This window comes from Pteropus medius, unplaced genomic scaffold (assembly GCF_902729225.1).
Source record: "Pteropus medius unplaced genomic scaffold, Ma_sr-lr_union100, whole genome shotgun sequence".
Lineage (NCBI taxonomy): Eukaryota > Metazoa > Chordata > Mammalia > Chiroptera > Pteropodidae > Pteropus > Pteropus medius.
Window position 1 is genome coordinate 7,708,976 of NW_024351543.1, and position 24,457 is coordinate 7,733,432.

At 47.7% G+C, this 24,457-nt stretch overlaps 1 protein-coding gene across 2 annotated transcripts in view; it reads left to right on the forward strand.

The window, feature by feature from the left end:
• The window catches only part of PDIA5 (protein disulfide isomerase family A member 5), an 83,682-nt gene that overhangs the window by 43,174 nt on the left and 16,051 nt on the right, over positions 1–24,457 (forward strand). For both annotated transcript variants that reach the window (XM_039843208.1, XM_039843210.1), the window contains exons 8-12: positions 2,713–2,780; positions 8,833–8,924; positions 9,017–9,088; positions 15,145–15,281; positions 24,279–24,349. In XM_039843208.1, the coding sequence (XP_039699142.1) occupies positions 2,713–2,780; positions 8,833–8,924; positions 9,017–9,088; positions 15,145–15,281; positions 24,279–24,349 (440 nt within the window). The remainder of the gene's footprint in view (positions 1–2,712; positions 2,781–8,832; positions 8,925–9,016; positions 9,089–15,144; positions 15,282–24,278; positions 24,350–24,457) is intronic.

Here is a 24,457-nt window from a genome sequence, read left to right on the forward strand (position 1 = left end):
CTCGTCCACTTAAGACTTCATGACCTCATAATTCAGTTGATTTCTGGGACACACCAATTTTCTAACTGGTAATTCTTCTGGGGCTCTGATCCTTTGATGATGTTTGGGGCGAGTGAACCCAAAGACAGTGGGAACTTTTAGTTGTGACAAAGAATCTGGTTGAAGGGGATCCCCAGGACTTACTGTTGATTCAGAAAATATTTGTTGACTGAATTAATGAGAAGATAATAGGCTGATTGCTAGAACCCTTGGGGTTCGAGAGGGATAATTAGTCTTATCTCTTCCCCTGCCTCCCAGTTGAATCAGTTGAAGGATAAGTTCATATAGGGATCTCAGTACCAGCTGTAATGTTGGTAAAGTTCATTTGGAAACTGGCTTGGCCTATAGCTTCCTGTAACTGTTCTATCACCTCCTCCCCTACCCTACCCTCAGTAACTTCTTTCCCCAGTACTTCTGGCCTTGGGCATGGAGGATAAGCTACAGGCTGCAGATAGGCAGAGTTGGAGGAGAGAGGTCACATCTGTGGGGACAGGTAATAAATTAGGCTCTTGACTGGTGAGTGTAGCCCAGTGGGTGTCAGATGCTCCCCCACCTCATCAAGTCATCGAGTAAAGTAGGTGAAGGGCTGCAAGTGTGCCCCTTATTTTCCTTTCTGTGGAGTGGAGTGACATCCTCTGTTCACTGGGGAGGTGTTTCCCACATGAGCCAGAGGCAAACATCCTCTGTTCACTGGGGAGATGTTTCCCACATGAGCCAGAGGCAAGCTCTCAGGCCTATGCTCACTGAGCCTCCCCTGCTGGATGTCTGGATGGCCGTCCTCCAGGTGTTGGCCCTGTCCCTCTGCCTGCCGGGCAGGTGTTGTCTCCACCTCACAGGTAGGGGGAAGCTGGGGCTCAGACCACATACGTCACTATCCCAGGGTCACACAGGCAACAAATGGTTAAGAGGAGATGCTGACCTGGGTGTCATTCCTCCCCAGAGCAGACTCCTTCCTCTGCCGGGCGGCCTCTCGTCCCCACTGCATGGCATCCACCTGGTGGAGCATGGGTGTCCAGTGGAATTGGTGTTACTCCCCCTGTTTCCGTTCTCCCTTCTGAATCCCCACAGTGGGAATGGGGTCCCTGGGAAAGTGTCATATGCCTTCCTTCACAACGCTCTCAGGGATCATGCCGTGGTGACAGCTGCTGGGGAGAGACGCATCTTGTCTCCTGGGGGCAGGTGCCGTGGGGTCGTGCTCCAGGCTGGCCTCACAACAGCTCCTGCTCTCCTGAGTCCTTGCGAGTCTGAGCCTGAACTAATGGCGTGAATCGAAGCCCAGGCTTATTATGCTGGTGTGTGTGTCCATCTGTCTGCCAGGCGGGAATGTTGGGGAGGGGGCCATGGGCATTTTGAGAGTTTCGTGTCAAAATATCCTGCATCTAGTCTTGTCCAGTAGACTTGGTGCTGGGAGGTTCAGGGTGGTCCCAGGGGAGTTTGACCTACTCATATTTCCTCAGTGTCTGTATCTGACCCGATGGGTGCGAACACCTCTTTGATCTGTATTTCTCTGCCCACAGTCTGCCAAGGCGTTAGCTAAACATAGATTAGAGCTTGTCAGCCTGCCGCCGCGTGGCCCTATCCCCGCTGTGCAGTGTTAAGATGAGATCCAGCCTGACGGGGTTCCAGGTGGCTTTGGTACCTGTAGCCTTCAGCTGCATCTAAAGCCTGTTTTGCAGCAGAGCGGCTGTCAGAAAGAGTAACAGCCTGGCATGTCAGAATTCCTCACGTCCGAGGAAACTGGTGCCCATGTCCTGCAGGATCCGTGCTGATGTGTGGCCTGCTCTGGTTGAAGGGAAGGCGTGGGTCTAAATCAAGGTCATTCCAAAGTAGTAGTGGATGTTTGGGGCCTGGCTATCTTGACCCTTAGCCCCCCATGCCATGGGGGGCTTCACCGCTCCAGGAGAGGAGTGTGACTGTGGTGGACCACAGGACCCCAGAGAGTATTGAGCCAGAGACATCACAGAATCCTGCAATGTCAGACTGTTTGGTCCAACCACCTTCATTTGCCAGAAGGAGCAGCAGCTCAGAGAAAGGAGGTGGCCTGTCCAGGGCCATCCAGTAAGTGGAGGGAAGATGAGAACCCCAGTGTTCTGATTCTGGCCTGGCACTTTTCCCACGGGGCCAAAGCCAGCACCTTTCATGTCAGGCTTGCCTCCAGTCATTGTGTAACTATCCCGGTTCATGAAGGAAAAGAGGCACAAAAATCCCAAAAGTCGTACTTGTGGTTGTACATTTTTCTTCCCAATGGCATTTGGTTCAGGTTCATCTGCAGCCCCTGGCTGGGCCGTGAGGGGAGGCTTTTAGCTGTGCACAAAGCGGGTGTTCTCCTGGCATCTCTTCTGGTTTCCTGAATTGCTGTTGAACTCATTGTCAGCTCTAAATATTTCCGTGCTTTGCCCTTTTCCAGCTGTGTCACATTTGCTTAGTTGGTCCCACATTTATTAAGTGATCGCTGGGCTGTGTCCTGTTTCGTGCCGTTGTGATCGTAAGCTCTTTGGGGGCCAGGGCCTCTGCCTCCAGGTGCTATGTGTTCCTGGAGTCTGGGGCCATCCTACGCTTTTGGGGGCTGGATAAATGTCTATTGTTAGAGGTCAGCCTGAAGGGAAGGAGGGTGGAGCACAGGGCCCAGCACCCGCTGTAACCAAGTTTGGTTTTTCTCCTGCCTGTGACTAGGGTGCAGCATGTGCAAGAGGATAATGCCGCATTTCCAGAAGGCTGCAACCCAGCTGCGAGGCCACTTTGTAAGTGGGGCACCATGGGCCAGGCAGGGCTAGCTGCTTCCGGACTTCTCCCTCTTGCCTAGGGAGATGGCAGAGGAGGGGTGGAAAGGTGGGGGGAGGGCAGGTTTCGAAATCACAAGAAGTTCTTACCCTACTGCTGCCGACCCTGCTGACCCGGCCATTGGGTTCAGAGACCCGTCCTCAGGGAACATTGCGAACTCTTTAGAGTTGCTGAGATCAGGAGAGTTTGGCGCCTATCAAAGGCCAGTGGTGAAATAGCCAGGAAAACAGCAAGAAGCACATGGGGTGTTGCTGGGAGGCCGGGGCCAAGGGGCACGCCATCAGGGGTACAGAATTACTGGAGCTGGGCTTCAAAGCAGGCCAAGCCTCCTGATGCCGGGGAACCCAGTGGCAAAGAAAGGGGCATGGTGACACCCGTTATGGCCCAGATCACAAGCAGGTTTACAAGGCAGTCTCTGCTCAGGCTTGCCAGGGTTCCTCAGTTCCTGTGAGACAGGAAGAACGGTGGGAGCCACAGCAGAAGGAGGCAGTCCAGATGGGGAGCTGAAACCCTGAGGAATGGGCAGGCAGTCTCTGAAGGAGTGTGCAGGCTGTATGGGGGAGGGCAGACAGGAGATAGGTTTTCTCAAGGGTGCCCACCTTTAGGGGATATGACAGGGAAAAGGAGCCAGTGAGGAAACAGACCTCTGCAGAGCAGTAGGAGCGACCAGGATGGTCATCGAGGGAGGAGGGGAGGCTGAGCAGTAAGATTTCACCCAGGGCTGAGGTCTGTCAGTGATGGTCCTGGTCATCTCTGTGTCCCCTACCCTGCTGGGCTAGACTGGGCTTGACTCTTCTGTGCCATATGTCTGTACATTTTTGCACTTACCATGAGCCACAGAGGTTTAGGATTTTTGTTTGGTCGCATTTTTTTCGTTTGTTGTTGTTGTTGTTGTTTGTTTGTTTTTGGTAGCAACAGAAAAATAACTGCTGTCTCTTCTAGGGAGCATGGAAAAATCCATCCACCTTTCATGAAAGGTCATTGGGAGAAGCTATCTCAGTGGGGCCGGCCAAAGTTGCATTAAGGGAGTTCTAAGTCCTAAAACTGCATCACGATTTTTATGAATCCAATTAAGTTGGTGACTAGTTTAAAGTCAATATAAAAAGTTTCAGTGGCAGCACCTGGGAATGGCAACAACCCTGCTGGGTGGCTGCAAGATTGGGTTGCAAAGAACCAGTGCTTCCTCTTTTGACCTCGATTCTGGGGGATACCAAGGTCCTGCTTGTTTCTCACTAATGAATTTTTAGCAGCTTGCCTGGAGATGTTTGGCCATGGGGCAGACATGCATCACTCTGGGGAAGTTTCACTTCACATTTTGGGGCCTCAATAGACACCATATTTTAAGATTATTTCACTGGGGAAAAAGACTTAATTACCCACAGTGCTCCCCTTCCCTGCACCCACATGCACTTGGAAAACTGCTTGGCTCAACTTGGCCAGTATATGCCTTTTACTGGCCACTCAACTTCCTGTGGTACAGTCAGATCACCAGAAATACCTGGCCGGCCCCTTCAAATCAGGCGAGGTCTTGGTGCCAGGTCAACTTCTGGAAGATTCTCAGCCAATGCTGCATCTACCTGACAAACTCAATATTCCTCCAGGCCCCTCTCACAAGCCCTCAGAGTTCATCCCTGCCATGCACAGCCAGGTCCACCCACCTTTGCTTTTGTTCTAGGTCACTTTGTTCATGATTTTTCTCACTGAAATGTGAGCTTCTTGAGCACAGGGGCTCTGTTTGAATCATGTCTGTTTCTTCAACACAGAGCACAAGGCCAAGCTCATAGTAGGCACCCAATTCATCCTGATAAAATGAACAGATGAGTACATGGCTTACTATTTCTGGGTACATTTTATTTTAAGCTCTGTATTTACATTGAAAGTGATGTTTCCCTTCTTAAAGGAATTCAGAGCGTCACTTATTAAGGACAGAGACAACATGGGCAGAACATTTGTGGGACAGAGGCCTTCCCCCTTGGCCCTGGGCTCACACTGGGCTCTTTGGCAAGGGTAGCCCTGAAGATGAATTGTGTTAAGGGTAGCTGCTTCCAAAAAGGGGGAAAAAACAATGCTTGCCTCTCCTGCCTGGGCCACGGTCAAGAAAGAGGAATTGTGACCCTCCCAAGTCCCTAGACAATGTTACAGAAGAGTCAGTGGGATTGTTCGTGTGCCTGGTCAAGCCCAGCTTTGGCAGGACTCAGCATAAGGCATCCGTATGGGGTGAATGCACCCATTTCCTTGCTTCTGTCTTCTCTTGCTTGGGGCTCATTTTGTTCTGTTTTCTCCTGAGTTTCTTAAGAAAGCATCTTTGCTTCCCTTTGACGTTCTTACCCTTTCCCAGCTCCATAAAGAGGGGTGGTTCCTGGCCACTGTGGGCATCATCCACTGCAGGAGGCCTGTGGAGGACCGGGCACAAGGTGCAGCCATGGCCCCCCAGAAACAGGGCATCCAGAGGCGTGGATTCCTTTCTCTCCTCACACACAGGGCAGAGATGGGCTGATAGTCCCCAGAAGTCAGAAACTCGCTCCATCCCTACTGCCGACATCCAGCTGAATTAGCACCTCCTCTCTCCTCTTCATCGGTGTCATCTTTGAGCCCTTTTCAGCCAGCCATGTCTGTTGCAAGGATCAGAAATTTTCCTCTTCTACAGATATCTTGGGGAGGTATCCAACCCGATGATGTCATTAAGACAGAAACCAGGCCAGGTTAGGGATGCACGGCCTTTGCCATTTTCCAAACTCAGATCTGCCTCTTTTTTGCTGTCACTGACGTCTAGTGAATCATCAAGCATCTGTCCCATCTACTCCTGCTAATTGGAGCAAGGACCTAGCACTGAACTCTCCCTGTCTCATTATGGTCTGTCCCTCAGTGATTTTATCTACCTCCATAACTTCACATAATATGGCTCCATGGAGCCTTGAGTCCCTAAGCTCTAGGACCACGTGTCAGATTGCTTGCTTGACATCTTGGTCTGGATTTTTCTCCATGTGTCTCAAATGCAGGGTGTCTAAAATAAAATTTAGAATTTTTCCACCCGGCAGACTGCCAGATTTTCTTCACGACTCTGTTGTGTACTCCAGGTTCCTCTGCCGCTGTGCCAGGGCTCATTATACATCTGTCCCCGTGAAAACCTCAGTCCTCTCCCTGCCCACCATCCTGGGTCAGGCCCTGGTCAGCCCACACAGAGTGGTTGCCAAAGACTGACTTATTTTCCTGACCCACAACGTTCCCCTACAGCCCAGCCTCTATACTTCAAAAAATACAGCTGGGAAACGCTCAAGAGCCCTCCAACATCTCCTGAATAAAGGCCTGGTTTTTTAGGCATGTTAAGTCTTCCACAGTGGCCTCAGCGAACTCACCCAGCCTCTTCTTACTCCTCCTTTATGTGTGTCCTGTAGTCCAGTTAAACTGCCGTTTTCCTTATTTCTCGGGCCGAATCTTGTTTAGTCTTGCCTCCATTTTCTCTTTCTGGAACGTCTGTGGAAAGCTTACCCTCCTTTGGGAACTGGCTTACATGTCACCTGCCTTGTGGCACTTCTGTGATTGTTCCTGTCACAACATGGCCTGAACACGAGAGGAAGAGCATGTCGTGCCAACCAAATCAGTCCAGGAACTTGGGGCCCAGTGTCAGGCTCTGTGGCTGTAACTTCTCTGTGGGTTGAGATCACTTTTGCCTCATGCAACTTTACAAATTCCAAAAAGTGTTAGTACGTAGTTGTTCAAAAAATATTTATCTCATCAACTAATAAATGTCCTCAGAGTAGTACAAAAGTGCTACAGAAACTCGGAAAATTGAGAGTTCATCCCAAGCAAAGGTGGTTTGGAAAGGCTGCCCAGGAAGGTGGGATTTGATTTGCCTTAATGGATGGACGAGTCTCTGTTGGTCGCTAGGTATGAGGAGTGGGCATCCTCAGAAAAGGGACTAGAGGACACAGAGTAGGGACACAGCGTCTGTTCTAGAAATGAGAGCAGAATTGCAGAGCCTCCTACTAGTATTAATAAAAAGATCTAATGTATTTTGAGCATTGTTGATACTTGTACTATCTCTTAATCTTTACGGCAACCACAGGAGGTTGCTGCAGATGAGGAAACGGAGGCACAGAGGCACCTGTGACTTGTTTAAGGAAGTGCATCTACTAAGTGAGGAGTTAGGATTCAAACCCAGCATCCTGACCCTGAGCCCACTTCCTAGCCACTGTGGTATATTGTCCATCTACAAGGTGCCTTAGATGGCACACAGTCCAACTTCCTTCCTGTGCAGAAATCTTAAAGCTGTCTATTTTGGGGAGAACAAAAAATCTAGACCCTAGCAGGTGCACAATTAAAGGTTTTGTAAGAACGAATTCAAAAGTGAGGTAGAGACCATATGGTCTTTGAGTGCGGACTTAGACTTTAGCCTAGATTCAGTGGAATCGAAAGGTTTTGTGCAGGGAAGTGATGTAATAAAAGGAGCAAGTAGAAGATTAATCTTGTGGTGAATGTGCACTGACACTAGAGAAATCAATTAGACATAAAAAAAGAACTTTAAAGTGGACAGTTATTACTGGGAAAGGCTGCAGAATCAGAATCAGTCTGGGGCTATTAGAGGGTTCCAGGGCTTGGAGTAAGTTCTATTTTGGACTTATTTTTCCTGTATTCTTTGCAACATCCCAAAATATGTTAGGGGGAAAAACCCCAGTGATTTAGCAAGCATATATTGTGTGCCTGCTATGTGCCCAGCATTGTGCAAGGTACTTAAAACAGTTGGAAAGACACGTTTAGATGCCTCTAGGGATGAAGCTGCCAGAGGCATAGGTAGCTCCCATCACTGGGAAGATTTGGTAGGAAATAAGAACTTGACGATTATCAAGCACCAGTTTTGTGCTAAAATCTCTGACATGGATCATCTTATTTACTTCTCTTAAGAGCCTCATGATAGTCTCATCACCCACATCTTCCAAACAAGTAACCTCAGTGAGGGTGAGTAACTTGCCCAAGGTCACGCGACTCCTAAGTGGAAGCAAGACTTCTGAATCTAGTTCATTGTCCAATGAACTACCATTTTCATTTTCCTCTTCCTATGCATTCTTATGCGTTATTCAGCAAAATTCAGCTTCCCGAGTTTCTTCTCTCTGCTTCCGTAACTGTTACTGGCATTTTTGAACTTCCTTTCCCCTCTCCTCTGTGCTACCCTGCTTTGTAGAACAGCCTTCCTGTATCTGGCCACTCTATTTACATTCTCTTGAGACAACAGATTCAAAGTCCTCTTTCTGGGCACCTGACCCTGCCCTAGGGAAAGTTCCTGCTTCACGAAAGGAATTTTAAGAGACACTATTCTGGGCCGTTCTTAGAACTTAGCCCTGTGTTTAATAACACAGCTACTAAAATACTTCTTTCCCACTTGGGGTTGTTGGATATGTGGACCCCTGCAATAGAATATGTTCAGACTTCAGAGACGATAGTTAAGTCAGGTTGTAGGTGATGGCTACACAGGGCTGTGAGGTCTGAGAACATCACACATGAAGCCTAGGTGAACAGACTGAGGACAGACCATGAGGTATCCAGGAAGGTGTCCCAGGATGCTGTGAAGTGGCCGAGTGGTGATTCCCTAATTTGGGAGTAGAGGATAACCTCAGTTGACATGGGCAAAGAAAAGGCATCATATGTACCTGGATGGTTGTGGTCCCACTCTAGGACCTGTTTGAACTTGGTAGCAAGGCCAAATTATTTCCTCAACCCCCAGAACTTTTTTATGTTTTGCTCTAGGATGGTTTTTCCTCTAGCGCAGGTAAAAGAGAACACCTGTATGGAGGGCAGCAATTGGGCCCAGATGCCTCTCTCAGAGCTCTCGGTCATCATTCCCAGCTGGCTTAGCTTGCCTTGTTTTCCGGCTGCCCCGGGCCACACGTCAGTGTGCAAGGCTTTATCCCATTGATCACATCCCCATCATTTTTCACGGACAGCTGGAGGTGCATGGACAAGGTGAGGTGTCCGCGGGCCAGAGGTTGGACAGGTCTGTTCTCCCTTTGTTCCTAGGTACTGGCCGGGATGAACATCTACCCGTCAGAATTTGAAAACATCAAGGAGGAGTACAATGTGCGTGGCTACCCCACCATCTGCTACTTCGAGTAAGTCCCCTGCCTCCCTGCTGATGCTCACCCCCTCCATGATGGCGTTCACATCCCTGGCTGAGCCCACGTTGTCTCTCCACGTTTCACAGGAAAGGACGGTTTCTGTTCCAGTATGATAACTATGGGTCCACAGCCGAGGACATCATGGAGTGGCTGAAGAAGTAAGTCGGGTGTTTGCCTGAGGGGCAGAGGTGCACAGAGGGAGGGGCATTTTCCAGTCCTCAGGGTGGTCCCTGGTCATAGGGCTCTGGCTGGGGTCTCTCTGGGGTGTGGAGAAGAGAAGGAAGAAGGGAAAGGACCTATTGTGATGCCTACACAGCTCTTTCTGGGTTTTGTCTAGGTGGGAGTGGAGATCTCTGAGTTTAGGATGCAGGAGCTGGGAGGATTTGGTGTGACTTTGGCTGCGATGACCGCATTTCAAATAGTTTTTTTCCTTATACTATCTGTCTCATGGATAGAGGTGTTTCTCATCTAGGATGTCAGGTTTGAGAGAGGTTTCACTGCAGGTCTCTCTGAAAATAGAATGGTCAATCGAATGCTTATTTCAAACATAACACTGAATTAGGTGCTGTGCAGCTACTAAGAAACATTCTGATGCCTTGGGTTTATGCAGCGCTTTGCCATTCAGCATGTACTCCCCATCGATGCTGCTTCATAGCAGCCTTGTGACCCCTGTTTTGTAATGCAATTAGATCCTCATAACCCAAACCATGCCCTCACCTGGACGCCCCTCCATGCTCGGCGTGTAACTTTGGCATGATGGTCAGACCCTGACTGGTGTGTTGGTTGGAGAGTCTGCCTCCCCCATACCCAAAGCTGGGGCAGGACCTCCTCTCCTGGAAGCCTCCCCAGGCCTTCCCAGCTGAGCACTCACTTGGCTCACTTTGCCCTTGGCCTGGCATCAGTTTGGCACTTACCAGTCACTACCAGTGTGTGGTTATTTGTGCATAGTTCTTGGAATAGTAACAGCTAACATTTTGGGGGCTCCACTTTGTGGCTGACACTGTCCTAAGCACTTTATGTAGTTTCTCATGCAATTCTCAGAACAGCTCTGTAAGGAAGATATTATTACCCTTATTTTATGAATGAGGTAACCGAGCACAGGAGCTTGCCCCACCTGGCAGCAGCTCCCTGCCATCCAGATCCGCTCCTCTGAGTTCTGGTCGGAGGCCCTTCCCCTCTCCGCACTTGCCAGCATGGTGACTATTTATTGACATTATTACCTGAGGGGCACAGGCTTAAAGAATTAGTTATCCAAAGATACGGAGGTTGAAAATGTGTATTTTCAGAATGAGAAAGGAGAATAAATTTCATACCCCCCCCCAAAAAAAAACCCACAAAAAAAAACCCTGATAGATTCTAAAAGTTGAAACTTAGTCTTCTTTTGGTTCCCAGGAGCCCGAGAGATAAAACACAATGATAGCACCATGTCTGATCTGCATAGCATCTTTTATTTCTTGAAAGCATTTCACATCTCTTTCCCCATCGAGTACCTCATTTCCAGCCCCTGCCCAGGAAGGCAGCTCCCCATTATCATGTATTCATTGTGTTAACCTGGGCCTTTGCTCCCCCGTCTTCCTTTTTCATCTAATAACAAGCATGTCCTCTCCTCCAGCCAGGCATATCTCGCTCTGCTTTGGGAGAAGGTTTCAACAAATAGCAATCTCATTTGTCATCAGAGCATAAAATCTGTCTGCTTCCCTCCCCTTCTTTAACCTTTTCTGGTTTCAAAATACACTTACATCTTTTTGGAAGAATAGGGTTTTGATTTTTTTTTTTTTAAGTGTTGAGAATTGCTTGCTAACTGTAGACAAGGGGAACACGTCAGTGGAATTTCTGAGACAGGTTATTATCTCCTCCTGGGGACTGCTGCTTTTTCCCCCTCCCCACTTCCGATCTCTGTACACTGCCACCCCAGCGCCTCACCAGACTTGGCCCTGGCCCAGGGCTCGCCTCCATATCTTTGTCCCGGGTTGCTGCCCCCCTGCCTCCCTCTCCTCACGCACCTTGTTAGCAGCTTCCGGTTCACCCTGGGTCTCCAGGCTGAGAAGGTCAGTGGGGTAACTCCAGGGAAGGGAGGCAATATCTGGGTCTCCCTGGGCAGCCCCTCCAGAGCTGTCCAGACACAGATTCACTGTGCTAGGGACACACACGTGAGGGCAGCTCCTCCAAAGACATGGCTACAGCCCGCTCCCCCAGCATGGTGAGGCAAGCAGACCACCTCCTGAAAGACCCCCAGTGAACTGCCTCATCTCACACCCCAGCAAGCGTTAGCAAGGTCACTGTGCCGCCAACTGGCTTAGTTTTTTAAAAATCTTTTAAAAATAGATTTCAAGTCTATTCAAGTGAGATATGTTATTTTAGGAAAACTCAAGAATATAGTTAAACAAAAAGAAAAGCCCCCCCTACCCCCAAAACACACACACATACACACTACCCAAAGATAACATGTTGTGATATTTTGACAAATATCCTCCTAGATTCCTCTCCACTTATACCTAGCTCTGCATGTTGGCGTTTTAAGTCTTTTCCAGATCTCCCCCAAATCTTGGTGGGTAGCAGTGATCCACCTTTCCTGCTTCCTTGTGCTTCTTCCCTGGGCCTCTCGATTGCTCACAGCTTATGGCAGCCCAGTAGAGAGGACAGAGGGGGACCCAGCCTCCCTAATTCTCAGGATGACTTTCAGAGAAACTCAGGAGAGAAGAGCCTAGATCCCACCCTGCGACAAGTGACTCTGGTGGGCGGGCACAGCGCGAGGCTGGGTGAGGGGTCCCTGCTCTGTGGGGTGGATGCACTGATCATGGCAGCTGGCCCTCTTGTGCTCCTGTCAGCAGTGTTTCTCATTCCTCTTTCTGCAGATTTCACGCTGCCAAGTTGAGTTTCACAGGTAGAGTGTGCAGAAGTGGCAAGCCATTTTGGCCTAGCTATCCATTCCTGCCCGTGTGTTTTTATACTAATCCGAAGTGCACTGAAAACAAACACAAAGTTTTCTTGTGAGGCTTCGAGTTGTGCCTTTTCATCCGTGGCAGGGGCACCTGCCTGAGGCAAGGATCTGATTTGTGCGAAGGGGCCTAGGAACTCAAGAACCGCAGGATTAGAAGGGAATGTGAAAGTCGGCAAGTCTGCCCCAGCAGTTCCCTTTTCTGTCTGCGTCACCTCAAGATAGATGTGGTTACCTCAGTCCCATTTAACCACCTCACAGAAAAGGGCTGTGGCTCATTTCGAGCCTGCCCATTCGCGTTTGAATGATTCTTATGATTTAGGTTATAAATAGTACCCTGGAACATTTACGTAGTACTTTATAAATTTATAAAGTGCTGTCTCCTGTCCATTATCTGTCTAGATGTACCTGAGATGTAGGTAAAAGAGAAGCCCAAAATAGACTGTCTTGTTGTTTTAAGTCAGATCGGTTCCCTAAGCCCCTAGAGCTGGTAAGTAGAGGAGATAGGACTCTCACCCAGGTCTTCTGATTCCCAATTCAGCTCTTTCCCACTCATCTGCTGTAGATAGAAGGTTCTTATTCTGTTGAGCTAAAGTTCTTTCTCTGGAGCTTTCACTTATTGGTGTTAGTTCTCCTTTTTAGGATCATGGAAAATCTTAATTTCTCTTCCAGATTCAGTCTGAAATATTTGAAAATGGTTATTGTGTTCCCCGGATCTTCTCTTCTTCAGGTTAAACACCTCTAGTTCCTTTAACCATTTTTTTCTCATTTATTCAAAAAACATTTATTGGGCATCTGCTGTGTGTTAGGCTAGGAGGTACAGAGATAACAGGAAGCCCCAGTCCTCAAGGAGACAGACAGTAAAAAGCACAATTCAGTAATAGTGTTTGGCCTCAGGCTTCTACTCAGTCCCTCTCTCATCAGTAAGTCTTACCACTATGCCCAGCTCTGCAGTCCTCTTCAGAAAGTAAACTTCCTGTTGTCTACTGCGTGGGGGAAGAGTGCCAACTTAACTGCTAAAGTGAGGGACAGGATCTGAGGGCCTAGCTGCTCAAGCTTTCCAGGTGCCTCCTGTCTGCAGCCCTAGGCCACAGCCCCGCTTCAAGGCAGTGGTGCCTCTGGGTCCTTTGGAGTCTTTGCCTTGTGCACATCAGTGTGGTTCTTGGGGCCCCTACACCTTGTCTGTACCTAGCACATCAGGTTTCTGCTCTCTGGTTTTTGGCTAAGTTATTTTTCTAACTTCTAAAACTGAACTGACCTTGTTTTCTCTCTTCATTGTTGTCTTTCTTCTTTTTTTTGCTCCTGTGGGTTCATACTTTAAGAAAAAAGAAAAAATAATCTGTACTGTTATTTTAGTGGTTTTGGAGTGTTGTTCTCTTCTGTGTTTAACTAGAAGTTTCTCAGGCGGTTTCATATGCTTGTACTGCTGCCGAGCCGTGGCTTCTCCATTCAGCTCTTGATGGATTTTAAAAAATTATTTTAATATTTGAATAGATTCTATTCACATAATTAATTTTTTTAAAATATATTTAAAAATTGTACGTCGAAAAGTCTCGCTTCTACTTATTTCCTGCATCCTATTCTCTCTCCCACCCCCTAGAGGTAACGACTAGATTAGTTTCTTTATACAGATGCAAGCAAGGGTGCGTATTTTTTTTATTTCTCCTGAATTTGCTAGAGCATTATGACCTGTTATGTGCATCCCAGCAGTCTCCCTACATCCCACATCAGTGCACGGAGCTTCCTTGTTCTTTGCTGTGCTCTGCCCTCTGTTGTGTGGATGGACTGCAGGTACCTAACCATCTCCTACCAATGGATACTGCGTTATTTTCAGTCTTTGCTAAGACAAAACAGCTAAATGAATACGTTTGAATGCACATATTTTTGACGTGTGCAGATGTATTATAAAGATAAACTCCCTGAAGTAGAGTTGGTGGTGTTTTGAGCTTAAGTTTAGGAACCTAGGTTTCTTTGTGTTGGTCTGAGATCATTGTCTGGCTGGTGACTCATTCTGAAGCTTGATTTTGCCGCCAGCCCCATCTAATGTTGGTTGTGCAAGGGCTGAAAGTGGTTTGCCATCTCCCTGACACTTCCCATTGCTTGGGACAGGGTGGCCGAGGCTGCCAGCTGGGCCCAGTCAGAAGCACCAGAGAGGGCTCCTGAGGTGCTGTACACCCAGGCCCTGCTGTGGGGTGGCAGGTTCCACTGCGTGGGCCACATTGGGGGGGGGTGGATTCCATTGTGTCGGGCCACATTGTCTTCATGAATTCCCATCCAAGCTGCTGGAACTTTATACTTTTTTCTACTGTAGGTTCTCAAAGGCAGGAAACGATGATTGTCTTTTTACATTTGTCATCCTAAAGGGTGTTTTCAAAGCAGCGGTTAAGGCACTTGTGGCAGTAAAGCAGTAGGGAGTTTGTGTCCCTGGCCATCTTGTCCTCAACTCTGGAGGAAGAGAGGGCACTTGAGAGCCTCCCCCCTTGGACAGTTGGTGCCGTAGATACCAGGGCACAGTTATCCCAGGCGGCAGCAGGCTCCAGGGAGGCTGGGCAGCTTCCCTAGGTTTTGCAGCCACACTGCTCTTTCTGCTCCAGCACTTTGCCTCAGGGAGGACTAAATAACTTTGTTCCTGGTCTCTAGGAAGGATTTGTGGTGTCATGTAGACACTGTCGTACTTAGAGTACTCCCAGCATTGTTTCCCTTGGTCCCGCGACCTCCTCCCACACTGATCCCCCATGTGGCAGCCTCCCTTTCCCTTCCTGGCCCAGATTTGGTTTTTCTCAGACACCTGGCCTCTCTTTTTCCTCCTCACCCTCACGTGCACACACCCGGTCCCTAGTGTTCCCTCTCTCCACTCCCTGCCCTGTGAGGCGCTACTAAACACAACAGTGAGCTTTCCAAAGGTCACCCTTTGCTGTTCTGTTTATTCTTGCCAGTTTGCTGAAAATTTGAAAGAGATTGAGAAGCTCACAAACCCCCAGATTCCTGAGAGGCAGTGAGATTTCCTGAGCTGCCTAGAGAGCTATAGCTAAATGCCACTGTTTGTAATGGGATATCAGCTAAACACTTCTCTGGGGCTTTGAGGGGACAGTGGAGGCGGGCAAAGCTAGACCACTCACCCCTCCGCTCCTACACCAGGAGTGTTCCTGGCGAGCCCCCGAAGCCAGCCACGCCATGCCGAGCCAGTGGGGGCTTTTATGTCAGGGGGCTGGATTTTGTAAGGGCTGCTCAGGCCCCGGGGCTTGCTCTGAGCTCTGCCTGTTTTTGGTCTTCCAGTCCGCAGCCGCCACAGCCCCAGGTCCCTGAGACTCCCTGGGCAGATGAGGGCGGCTCCGTTTATCACCTGACCGATGAAGACTTTGACCAGTTTGTGAAGGAACACTCCTCTGTCCTCGTCATGTTCCACGCCCCATGTGAGTGGAGCCTTGCTCCTCCCCACCACATCCTTCCCCCTCTCAGCGTAGGACAGGCGCTGCTCTGGGACGTGAGTCCAGTGAGCACTTGCTTGTCGAATGCCTCCTCGGTGCCAGGGATGCTCTGGTGCCCAGTGAGGTCCCCGCCCTCACCATGTTCACAGCCTACCCTGCATCACTGTCGGAACAGCACACAAGTCGCAATCAGGCGGTGTGTGTCCCTCAGCTCAACCTGGCAGACCTGACCCACTTCATCCAAGTCAGCATGAATCAGGAAATGCAAATGGATTTCCCAGAATTGAAGTAATTAGGACTGGAAGAGCCCAGAGATATTGCCTAGAATAGTAGTCGCCCCTCATCTTACACTTGGGGAAACAGAGGTCCCAAGAGGGGCGGGCTGTATTTTGCCCAGCAGCTGAGAGGGCACAGTGAGACCAGGGCTGGAGCCTCAGACCTCGCAGCACCTACAATGCCTTTCTTTTGCGTCTCTGGGGTTGATCGCAGCCTGAAGCAGCCACAGTGGATCAAGGAAGAAAAATGAACAAAGCTGTAAAATGTGTTGGTAATGTGGCTGAAAAGCTTGCAGCTCAGGATTTTTCTAGGCCAGTGTCCTCCCCATTCCCATGGAGAATGGAAATTGATTGTAATTCATTTCCAAGAGACAGCAGGCTGCTCTCGGAAAGGATGGTGCGAAAGTAAGAGGCTGACAGCCTAGGGCACAGAGCTCCTGGGAACAGCTCCTACGAGAGGGCAGGCCCACCCCTGTGGGTAAGGAAAGTGGGTCCTCCGCACCGTGGGACAGGGTGCGTGCATGCAGAGTGCTCTTCTCTTGTTCTTTCTCACAAGCTCTTTGGCCCAGCGATGGTGAGTAAGAGATAGAGGAGGGAAAAAAGCAAGTAACAGCTGCAGATCAGTGTCATAGTCATCCCGTCCATAGTGACACATTCAGTGCCAAGAATATACTATTAATCGTCTTAGTCGTAGAGATCCTTATGCCAACAGTTGTATATTACCCTACGGTGATAAGGTGGCTTCCCGCATCCTTTCATCTGACCCACAGTGCCACAAAGTGAATATGGTTAGCCCCATTTACAGATAAGGAGACTTGATGCACAGAGAAGTGGCACAGATTGTTCCCTGCTCCTTGAGTCCTATACTGCTGACTCCTGGTCTGTCCCCACTCCCTCACTGCATCACATGGGTGTGTTTAGGGGGGAATTGTTCACAAATGAATTGCTACTGGGGATTTCCCCAACTCTTTCTCTTATGAGTACCAAATTCTTAAGAGAATCCAAAGGAAAAGTACTCCCTATGACTCTTTTTCTTCTGAATTTCTAGAAAACTGACCAAAACACCTCAGTTTTAAAGAGCCTTCTGATTAAGGGCAATGACATTTAGGGCCTTTAGGAGCAGGTCACCCCTGGCCCTGCTAGGGTCCCAGTGAGGGCGTCTCTGTAGTTGGAGGTACCTGGAAAACTGCCGGCTGGGCACCACTGCAGTGCCCTCCCAGCTGAAATGTGCTCTCCTGGCCTGTCTCAGAGTTGCTGATAGAAGCAAGTCTTGCAGGAGGTTATTGCATTGAATCTAGAGCTGAAATCACCCTGCCCGCGTCCCTGTGCCTGCAGTAAAGGCTGGGACCGTCCAGCTGCTGTCAGTCTGCCCCAGGAACTTCACCCTCATGTGTCCATCCTTACTATCTGCGTCAGAGAGCCCGCCCAGCTCTGGGAAGAGTGCAAAATGTTTGAGCAAGGGTTTGTGGTTTATGTGTCACAGCATGAAGTGTATGTTCCCTTTGATGAATCCTGTATATTATCTAAAAATATGTACCAAATAGATTGGAATCATTTAATAATTGTTGATTAAGCCCTTCCTCTTTAAGAATCCTGGTAGCAAACTGGAAGTGTTTTGTCTGTGTTCTTTTTTGTAGTCGTAGGTTGTGAGCAGTCCATTGTAGTAGCTGATGCTTGTAGGGTCTGGGGACCAGAGGCTTGGCTATAGGTCCCTCCTTTCCCCTTTCCCTTATAACGAATTCTTTTCTCTCTCAGAACCAGAAGGATCTCTCTCATCGCCCCTGTTCCCCAACCCAAGTCACCTGTGGGTATAGCGTAAGGACTTAGCAAATGAGACAATGAACAAATGAAGTTGTTCTAGAAATAAATTAGGGAATGAGAACTAGAAACCAGATGGCAGCTTTTGTTTTCCCTGTTAGTCACTGTTATTAACAAATAGAATGAATAATAAACACCCTGCTCTGTGTAGAGAGCCCTGTTGAGGGGGGTCTGATTTCAAATCTAGCAAGTGGAGCTGTTGGAGGCTCCTCTTGTTGGGTGTCTGCCAGCCCGCCAGCTCTGCACGCATTTGCAAGTGTCGTTTTATTTCTGCTGGACTGGCAGAATGAGAGGGATCAGGGCAAAAACATGAGGGTGAAGCTTCCTGATGAACTGCCCATCAGATGGGCATGGCTCTGCGTCAGATAATCTCTCTACACCATCCCTCTTCCTTATCTAGGAGCATGGTCTGTAGCCCAGGAAGGGGTGGAGTGCATGTGGTTTAGAGAGAATTTGGAGCCCAGGAGGGGTGAATTGAGAGCACAGAGCTTCTAGCTGTCAAGCCGTGTATTATGCCAGCTGCTCCCGAGAACCCACAGTGATCAGGAAGCCACTTTTGCAGTGTTTGAGGGACCCAGAGAAAAGGGCAAATATCAATAGACTGGAGGCTGGCACCACTGTCCCAGGTATCTCAAGCGCAGGAAAGGTGAATTCTGGAAATTACGGTGCCGGTGATGTCAGTCCCAGACCAGATAGCGAGTGGTTTAGAAACAGACCGTTTTGGAGACTTAGAAAAACAAGTTGGGCTCCGTCAACGTACGAGACCATGGAATCTACTCAGGATTGCTGGACATGCTTGGTTTGTTTCTTGGGCTGAGGTTACTAGGTTGTTGAATTAGCATGGCTTTCTTTTCTTTTCTTTTTTTTTTTTTTGTCACATGGGGCCAGTTTATTGCAATTAAATACCTCTCTCTATTTTTGGTTCATTTTTCCATTAAAAAATAAATAAATAAAACACACATAACATGTCTTTCTTTTATCAGAAGTGAGTTCTGTTTTCCTGACTATGATGGGGAGAGCTGGCCAGAATAGGGCCACCCTGAGGGGGGCTACAGAATGGGGCCACCCCGAGGGGAACATCCCTTTGTTGCGTGTACCGTGAGTCTGGCCTGGTTCTGTCTAGTTCTGGTACTTGTTTTTTTAATCAGCAGTTTTGTTGCAACTATAAAAAGCTAGACATACTTCCAAATCTGCAAGGGTTAGGGTTGGAAGAGGAAAGCTAGATAAAATGTAGAACAATTACACCAATATTTTAAAGGATCCCAGCAGACTGAAATAGTGGGGCTGAAACTCAAAAGCTGAATTAATTTTTATGGCATTTTTGCTAGTTAAAAAGGAATACATGTACATTTTGTCAAGGGTAAGCACAGGAAAGTATAGAGAAGAAAATTAACATTATTTCTGATACTGACTCCCAGGGAGAGCCATGGTCTCTCTCTGCAGGGTTATTTCTCTGTACAAAGTGCTCCATGTTTGTTTCTTTCCCGGTCCTGCTCTGAGAGGCCAGAAGCAGAGTCTTCAGCCTTCCTCCTGACCTGTGCCTGCCCCAGGTGGGTGCTCCCTGGCACCCATAGGTTCCAGGGCAAGTCGTTGGGTTCTATGCCTGGAACCTTCATGGGTGCCTGCAGAGCTGCACTCCTGGGTTCTTGGCAGGAAAGGGCACGGGCCCTAGCTGTAATTATCAAATATTCTCATTGGCTCAAGGCTTCTTTACCCTTTTTCCCAGATTTGCTGTCACACTCAGCCTCTCTCCCCGCCTCCTCGCCTACCTTCCTTTGTGTCCCAGCTGGAGTCACTAGAAACCCCACACAGATTCTTCAGCAGCCTGAGTTGTTATTGAGCAAATAAGCATAGGCTCAGCCACAGTGCCCGGGCCCTCTGCATAGGTTAGCTCCAGTCCTGCCCCAGGTCACACAAGAGGGCAGGAGTAGCAGAGATTTAATGCAGATTTACTCCATGGGTCCCACCCTTCGAGAGGAGCTGGTCCTCCTGGGGAGGACACTCTGAATGCAGCAGTGGACTCTGAGAGGGCCCTGTACTGTGGTGTGAGGCCCGTGCCTGGGCCCCCTCAGTTCAGGGGGCAGCCTCTCTCTCCCTGCTCAGCACTTCTCCTTTGTCATCCGTCTCAGTGCGGGGCCAGGTGTGGATGTGGGAGGCCACAGCATCAGGCCCAGCTCTCCAGTCCTACAGCAGACGAAGATAGTGTCGGAAAGGGCATGGCAGCAGGACACTGACTGCTCCCTGGCACCTTTCCTGTCTGCAGTGTTCTGAGTGAGACATCACATTGTATGGTGTCACTCCTCTTCTCTTGTCCTCGTCTGTTTTGCTGCAGTAACATCCACCTGCTTCTCCTCCATGCGACTCCAGCCCTACATTGGGCCATGGAGGGATGTGACGCCGTAACACTACCCGAGTGAGCGTCCCTCCTGTGAGATGGTAAAAGGAACAAAGTGAGAGGCCCCAGGGAGGGTGGCCCTGAGGAGCAGCTTGTCTCTCGTGCGAGTGCTGGAGTACAGGCAGGGAGCCTAAGAAAGAAGCTGCTGGGGAACCAGAGCACCCTCTCTCCCCGCTTACCCTGGGCCACAGGGGCCAGCCAGCAGCTCTGCCCTGGTCCACCCCTTTCTTTAACAACAGGACCAGATTTTCTATGCCACAACCTGCCACCTGCAGACGTGTGCTGTGCTGGAGGCCACTGTGCCCAGCCTGCTTTCGAGGAGCTACACTGTCGATTTGGTGGCAGGTTCCTGTCAGAGTGTAGACTTTCTGCTTTTTATTTTATTTCTACTTTATTCTCAAAGTAATGTCTGATCTTTGATCTTTGTGGAAACTCCAGAAGGTGTAGAGAAACATAAATGATGAAGGAAAAACATGACTTACAATCACATGATCCAGAAGGAACCACTTTTCTCTTTTGGGTATTATTATTAGTTTCTTTTTTATATTTCCCTTGTTTTTAAGTTTTATTTTTTTAAATTAACACAGTTAAATTGACTTTTTCTGACACATGTATAGATTTCTGTAACTATCACGCCATAAAACTTCTTCATATAATCACTTTTATTTTTTAATTGCGTAAGTAATTTAAGAATAATATTAATGACATCCTTATTATTGGCAGTGCAGTATTCAAGGGATACATAAGAATATAGTGCAAACAGTGAGAGTTCCCGCTCCTCACCCTGTCCCAATTACAGGGTTGACTGCTGTTAACAGTTAGTATATCCTTTTCCTTCTGTACGTCTGCCTAAATAACAGGGTTTTGGTTTTGGTTTTTCACGTAAATAGGATCATTCCCTATCCATTTTTCTGCAATTTGCTTTTGTTTCACTTACCAGTAGGTCTTGAAGATGTTTTCATGTAAAATGTAGATGTCGACATATAAATCTACCTCAGTCTTTTTAACCACTGAACAGTGTTGTATAATTTAGAGATGCCATAAATTTTGAATCATTCCCTATTGATAGACATTTGTCTCCTGTCCTTCACTATTCAAACAGTGCAATGAACATTTGTAAACATATGAATCTGGGAACATGTCTAAATATTTATGACTAATTCCTAAAAGTGAAGTTGCTGGGCCATAGGGTAAGTGTGTTTGAGCTTTGATAAATCCTGCCACCTTGCCCTCCAGAAAAGTGTCACCGCACCCGCAGGTGTGTGATAGAGCCTGCATCCTCTCCAGCCATGGATACTGCTGTTAGCCTTTTCTATTCCTGTGAAACTGGGCAAAAGGGTAACTTGTCCATAGCTCCCTGGCCTCCAGGAAAGTTGGGCATCCTTTCTTGTGATAATCAGCTTTCCATGTTTCTTCTGTGAACCACCTGTTTATACCCTTTGCCCATTTTTCTACTGGTGGTTTGTCTTTTTCTTCTTGATCTAGAACTCTGTAATATGGATATTAATCTTTATCTGTTATCCATGTTCCAGATATTCTCTCTCTTAGTCTATTGCTTGCTTTAACTTTCTTTATGGTACCTTTCATTGTACAAAAGCCTTATATTTTTGAGGTCAAATAATAGCTAGGATATTTATTGAGCACTTATTGTAGATCAGGCGTTGTTCTAAGCACTGTCCACATATTAATTCATTTAATCTTCAGAACAAATCCTGTGACGTGTATATTAAGGTTATCCCCATTTTACAGGAAAGGGATTAGGAAAGGGAGGGACCAGGAGGTTAAGAAACTTGCCAAAGGCCACATCGCCAAAAGGGGGAGCCAGGACTAAAACCCAGACATGTCTGTCCCAGAGGCCACAGCCTCACCACTGAGCCTCCTGCGAGCCAGCCTTTTCCCTCCCAACCTCTGGTATTTGTGGGTTGCTTGGGAAATTCACCCCAAGATATAAAAATAGTGGCCTATATTTTGTTATTATATATTTTTTTCATTTTGTTCTTTAATTCATCTGGATTTTTTGTTTGCCGAGCCAGGTAAGAGAAAAGGATGTAATTTTATTTCCTTAAGTCCTTTCTTCTGTACTTTTTCTTTTACATTTTCCTTAACATTATCTTGTAACTATTTTCTTACCATTATCTTATATTTTCTTATGTTATTAAAAATGCCTTTTTGTACATGCTTTTTATGGTCACATAATATTCCTTTGTATAATGGTATCATAAATTACTTCGCCAGCACCATAATATTGAAGGTTCAAGTTGTTTACTGTATTTTCTCATTATAAATCATGCTGCAGAGAGCATTTTCATGCATAAAAATATTTGTCCATATGTCAGATTATTTCCTTAGGATAGAAACCTGGAAGAGAAATTTTTAAAAGCTTGTTATCCGCATTTTACACTAACATAAAGAAAAAAACCCAAATCTCTCTTTGCACAAGAAGAGGGATTTGTGATGGATGGAGGCATCTATCAGTGTGTGAGTTTGCCCCAGAGTGTCTGTGAGTGTCTGCAAATCAGCTTTGGTGTACATACAGCTGGAAGCCTTGAAAACGCTCTGAGGTGTCTGAGTGGGGGTGGGGGGGTGCCAATCACTGATGTTAAGACATCAGTGTTTCCGCTAGCATCTGTGGGAGCCCCACCTCCCTGGCATGCCCCAAGCCAAGTTCTAGGCAAAGCAGCAAGAATGTGGACGGAAAAATCCAGGCTCCTCTAGAATCCCAGATACCAGGCAGCTTTCAAAATTAGTCTGGTCTCCTAGAAGACTCTGGTTCCAGGATCCAGGAAAGTCTCCATAGCTGGTCTGTAATAAAATCATAAGTGTAATTGAAGATAATGGAACCTAGAGGAATCCGAAGGCTTGCAGTTGATGGAGGGCCAACACTCCCACAGCCAGAAAAGAGCGTGATTGAAGAGTTGATGTGTAGCCTCTGTGCCAGGCCATGAAAATCAGCATAAGCACACTTACACAGATGATAAAAACCCAACAAGGAAGTTTGGCCATAAAACTTAATGGCCTATCAAACCACAATCAGAACACTAAAACGCAGCGGGCTGGAGTCCTGCTCCAGAGTATAACCCTCCTTCTCTGGCTCCCCCGAAGCCCAAGCAGTGAGGACAGCCAGGCCCAGGAGGCTGGGGTCAAGGCCGGCACCACCTATGACCCACAGCTATCTAGAACAGCAGGTGCCAGTGACAAAAGCTTTGCACAGCCAGACTTTTCCCCTCCTTAGGGCCTGGCCAGTCGCCTCATTATAAACTCTGTTTACCGAAGTTTATTGCTTAGCATTAGTATCTTGTTCTGGGAGTAGAGGGAATTGATGCTAGAAGCAAAAACCATAACGATATCAAGAGAACTCTAGGGTATATGTGTAAAACATTAGAACAACATCCGTAGATGTTGGAGATTTCCAAAGATGTTTTTTAGACCTAGTAAGAAGCAGGGGAAGTAATAAATGATGGTGGGGAGGGGAGGGTACAGCACAGTAACCAGCTTGGCTGCCAGTTATACTAAATAGAGGTGTTCAGCCAAACTGGCAGCTAAATTTGGGTGCAAAGCAGGACTTGCCATAAAACGATTTAGTCTAGTTAAATCTTGTGTGCACACATGTAAATCTGAATAATATAGCCATAAGGTTAATTCATTCAAAAAGTGCGTGGATCACCATCCTCGGTACCAGGGACGTGGTGGTGATCTAGACAGCTAAGCCTGTCCAGACCATACAGTTCATTTGGGGAGATGGGCAGGGAACAAATAAGCAAATTTTTCCAGCTGTTCTTAATGCAACTGAGAAAATAAACAGGATATGGAAAGAGAGTGTGTTGGGGTAAGGCTCCTTTCTTTGGGTTAGATGGTCAGGGAATTTCTCTGCAGAAGTGAAATTTGAGCTAACGCCTGAATGAAGTGAAGCAATGAGCCTTGTAAAGACCTGGGAGAGGTTCAAGTTACAGCCAACAGTGTTAAGAGCCTTGAGGTGGAAATGAGCTTGGTGTGATAGAACAGGAAGAGGGCCACAGGCTGCATAGTAGAGGACAGGAGGGAAATGACTAAGTTGAGATTGGAGAGGGCTGGGGTCAGATGGTGTGGGGCTTGTGGCCAGGGTAAGGAGGTTGATTTTGATCTACCTGCCGTGGGCAAGTTTTAACCAAGGGAATTTGATCTGATTTTTGTTTCAAAAAGATGCCTCGGCTGCTCCTAAATATAAGAAAACAGCAATATAATAGTTACAAGGCAGTATAGAATTAAATGCCATAGAAATGTATGAATAAGAAGTATTTTGTGAGTGCAAGAGAAATCAGCGGTTCAGTGAGGCTGAACCTTCCCCAGTGGATTAGGCAAAAGATTTTTTTCTCTGAACTGGTGTTCATTCTTCGTTTCTCTTGGGTACTCCCTGGTGTCTGGGAATAGGGCTGAGCTGTCTCACAGATGCAGTACAGGGGACATCACCCGAGCCTTGGTGCCACGAGAATAGCTTCTCTTGATTTCTTCCCACAGGGTGTGGACACTGTAAGAAAATGAAGCCAGAGTTTGAGAGTGCAGCGGAAGTCCTCCACGGAGAAGCAGGAGTAAGCATCCTTTCCTTAACCTCCCCCCACCAGTTTCTTCTAACGAATCAGTGATGTGAGTCATTATAATAACGTCCCCCTGCTGGCTCTGCAGCAGCTCTCCGGTCC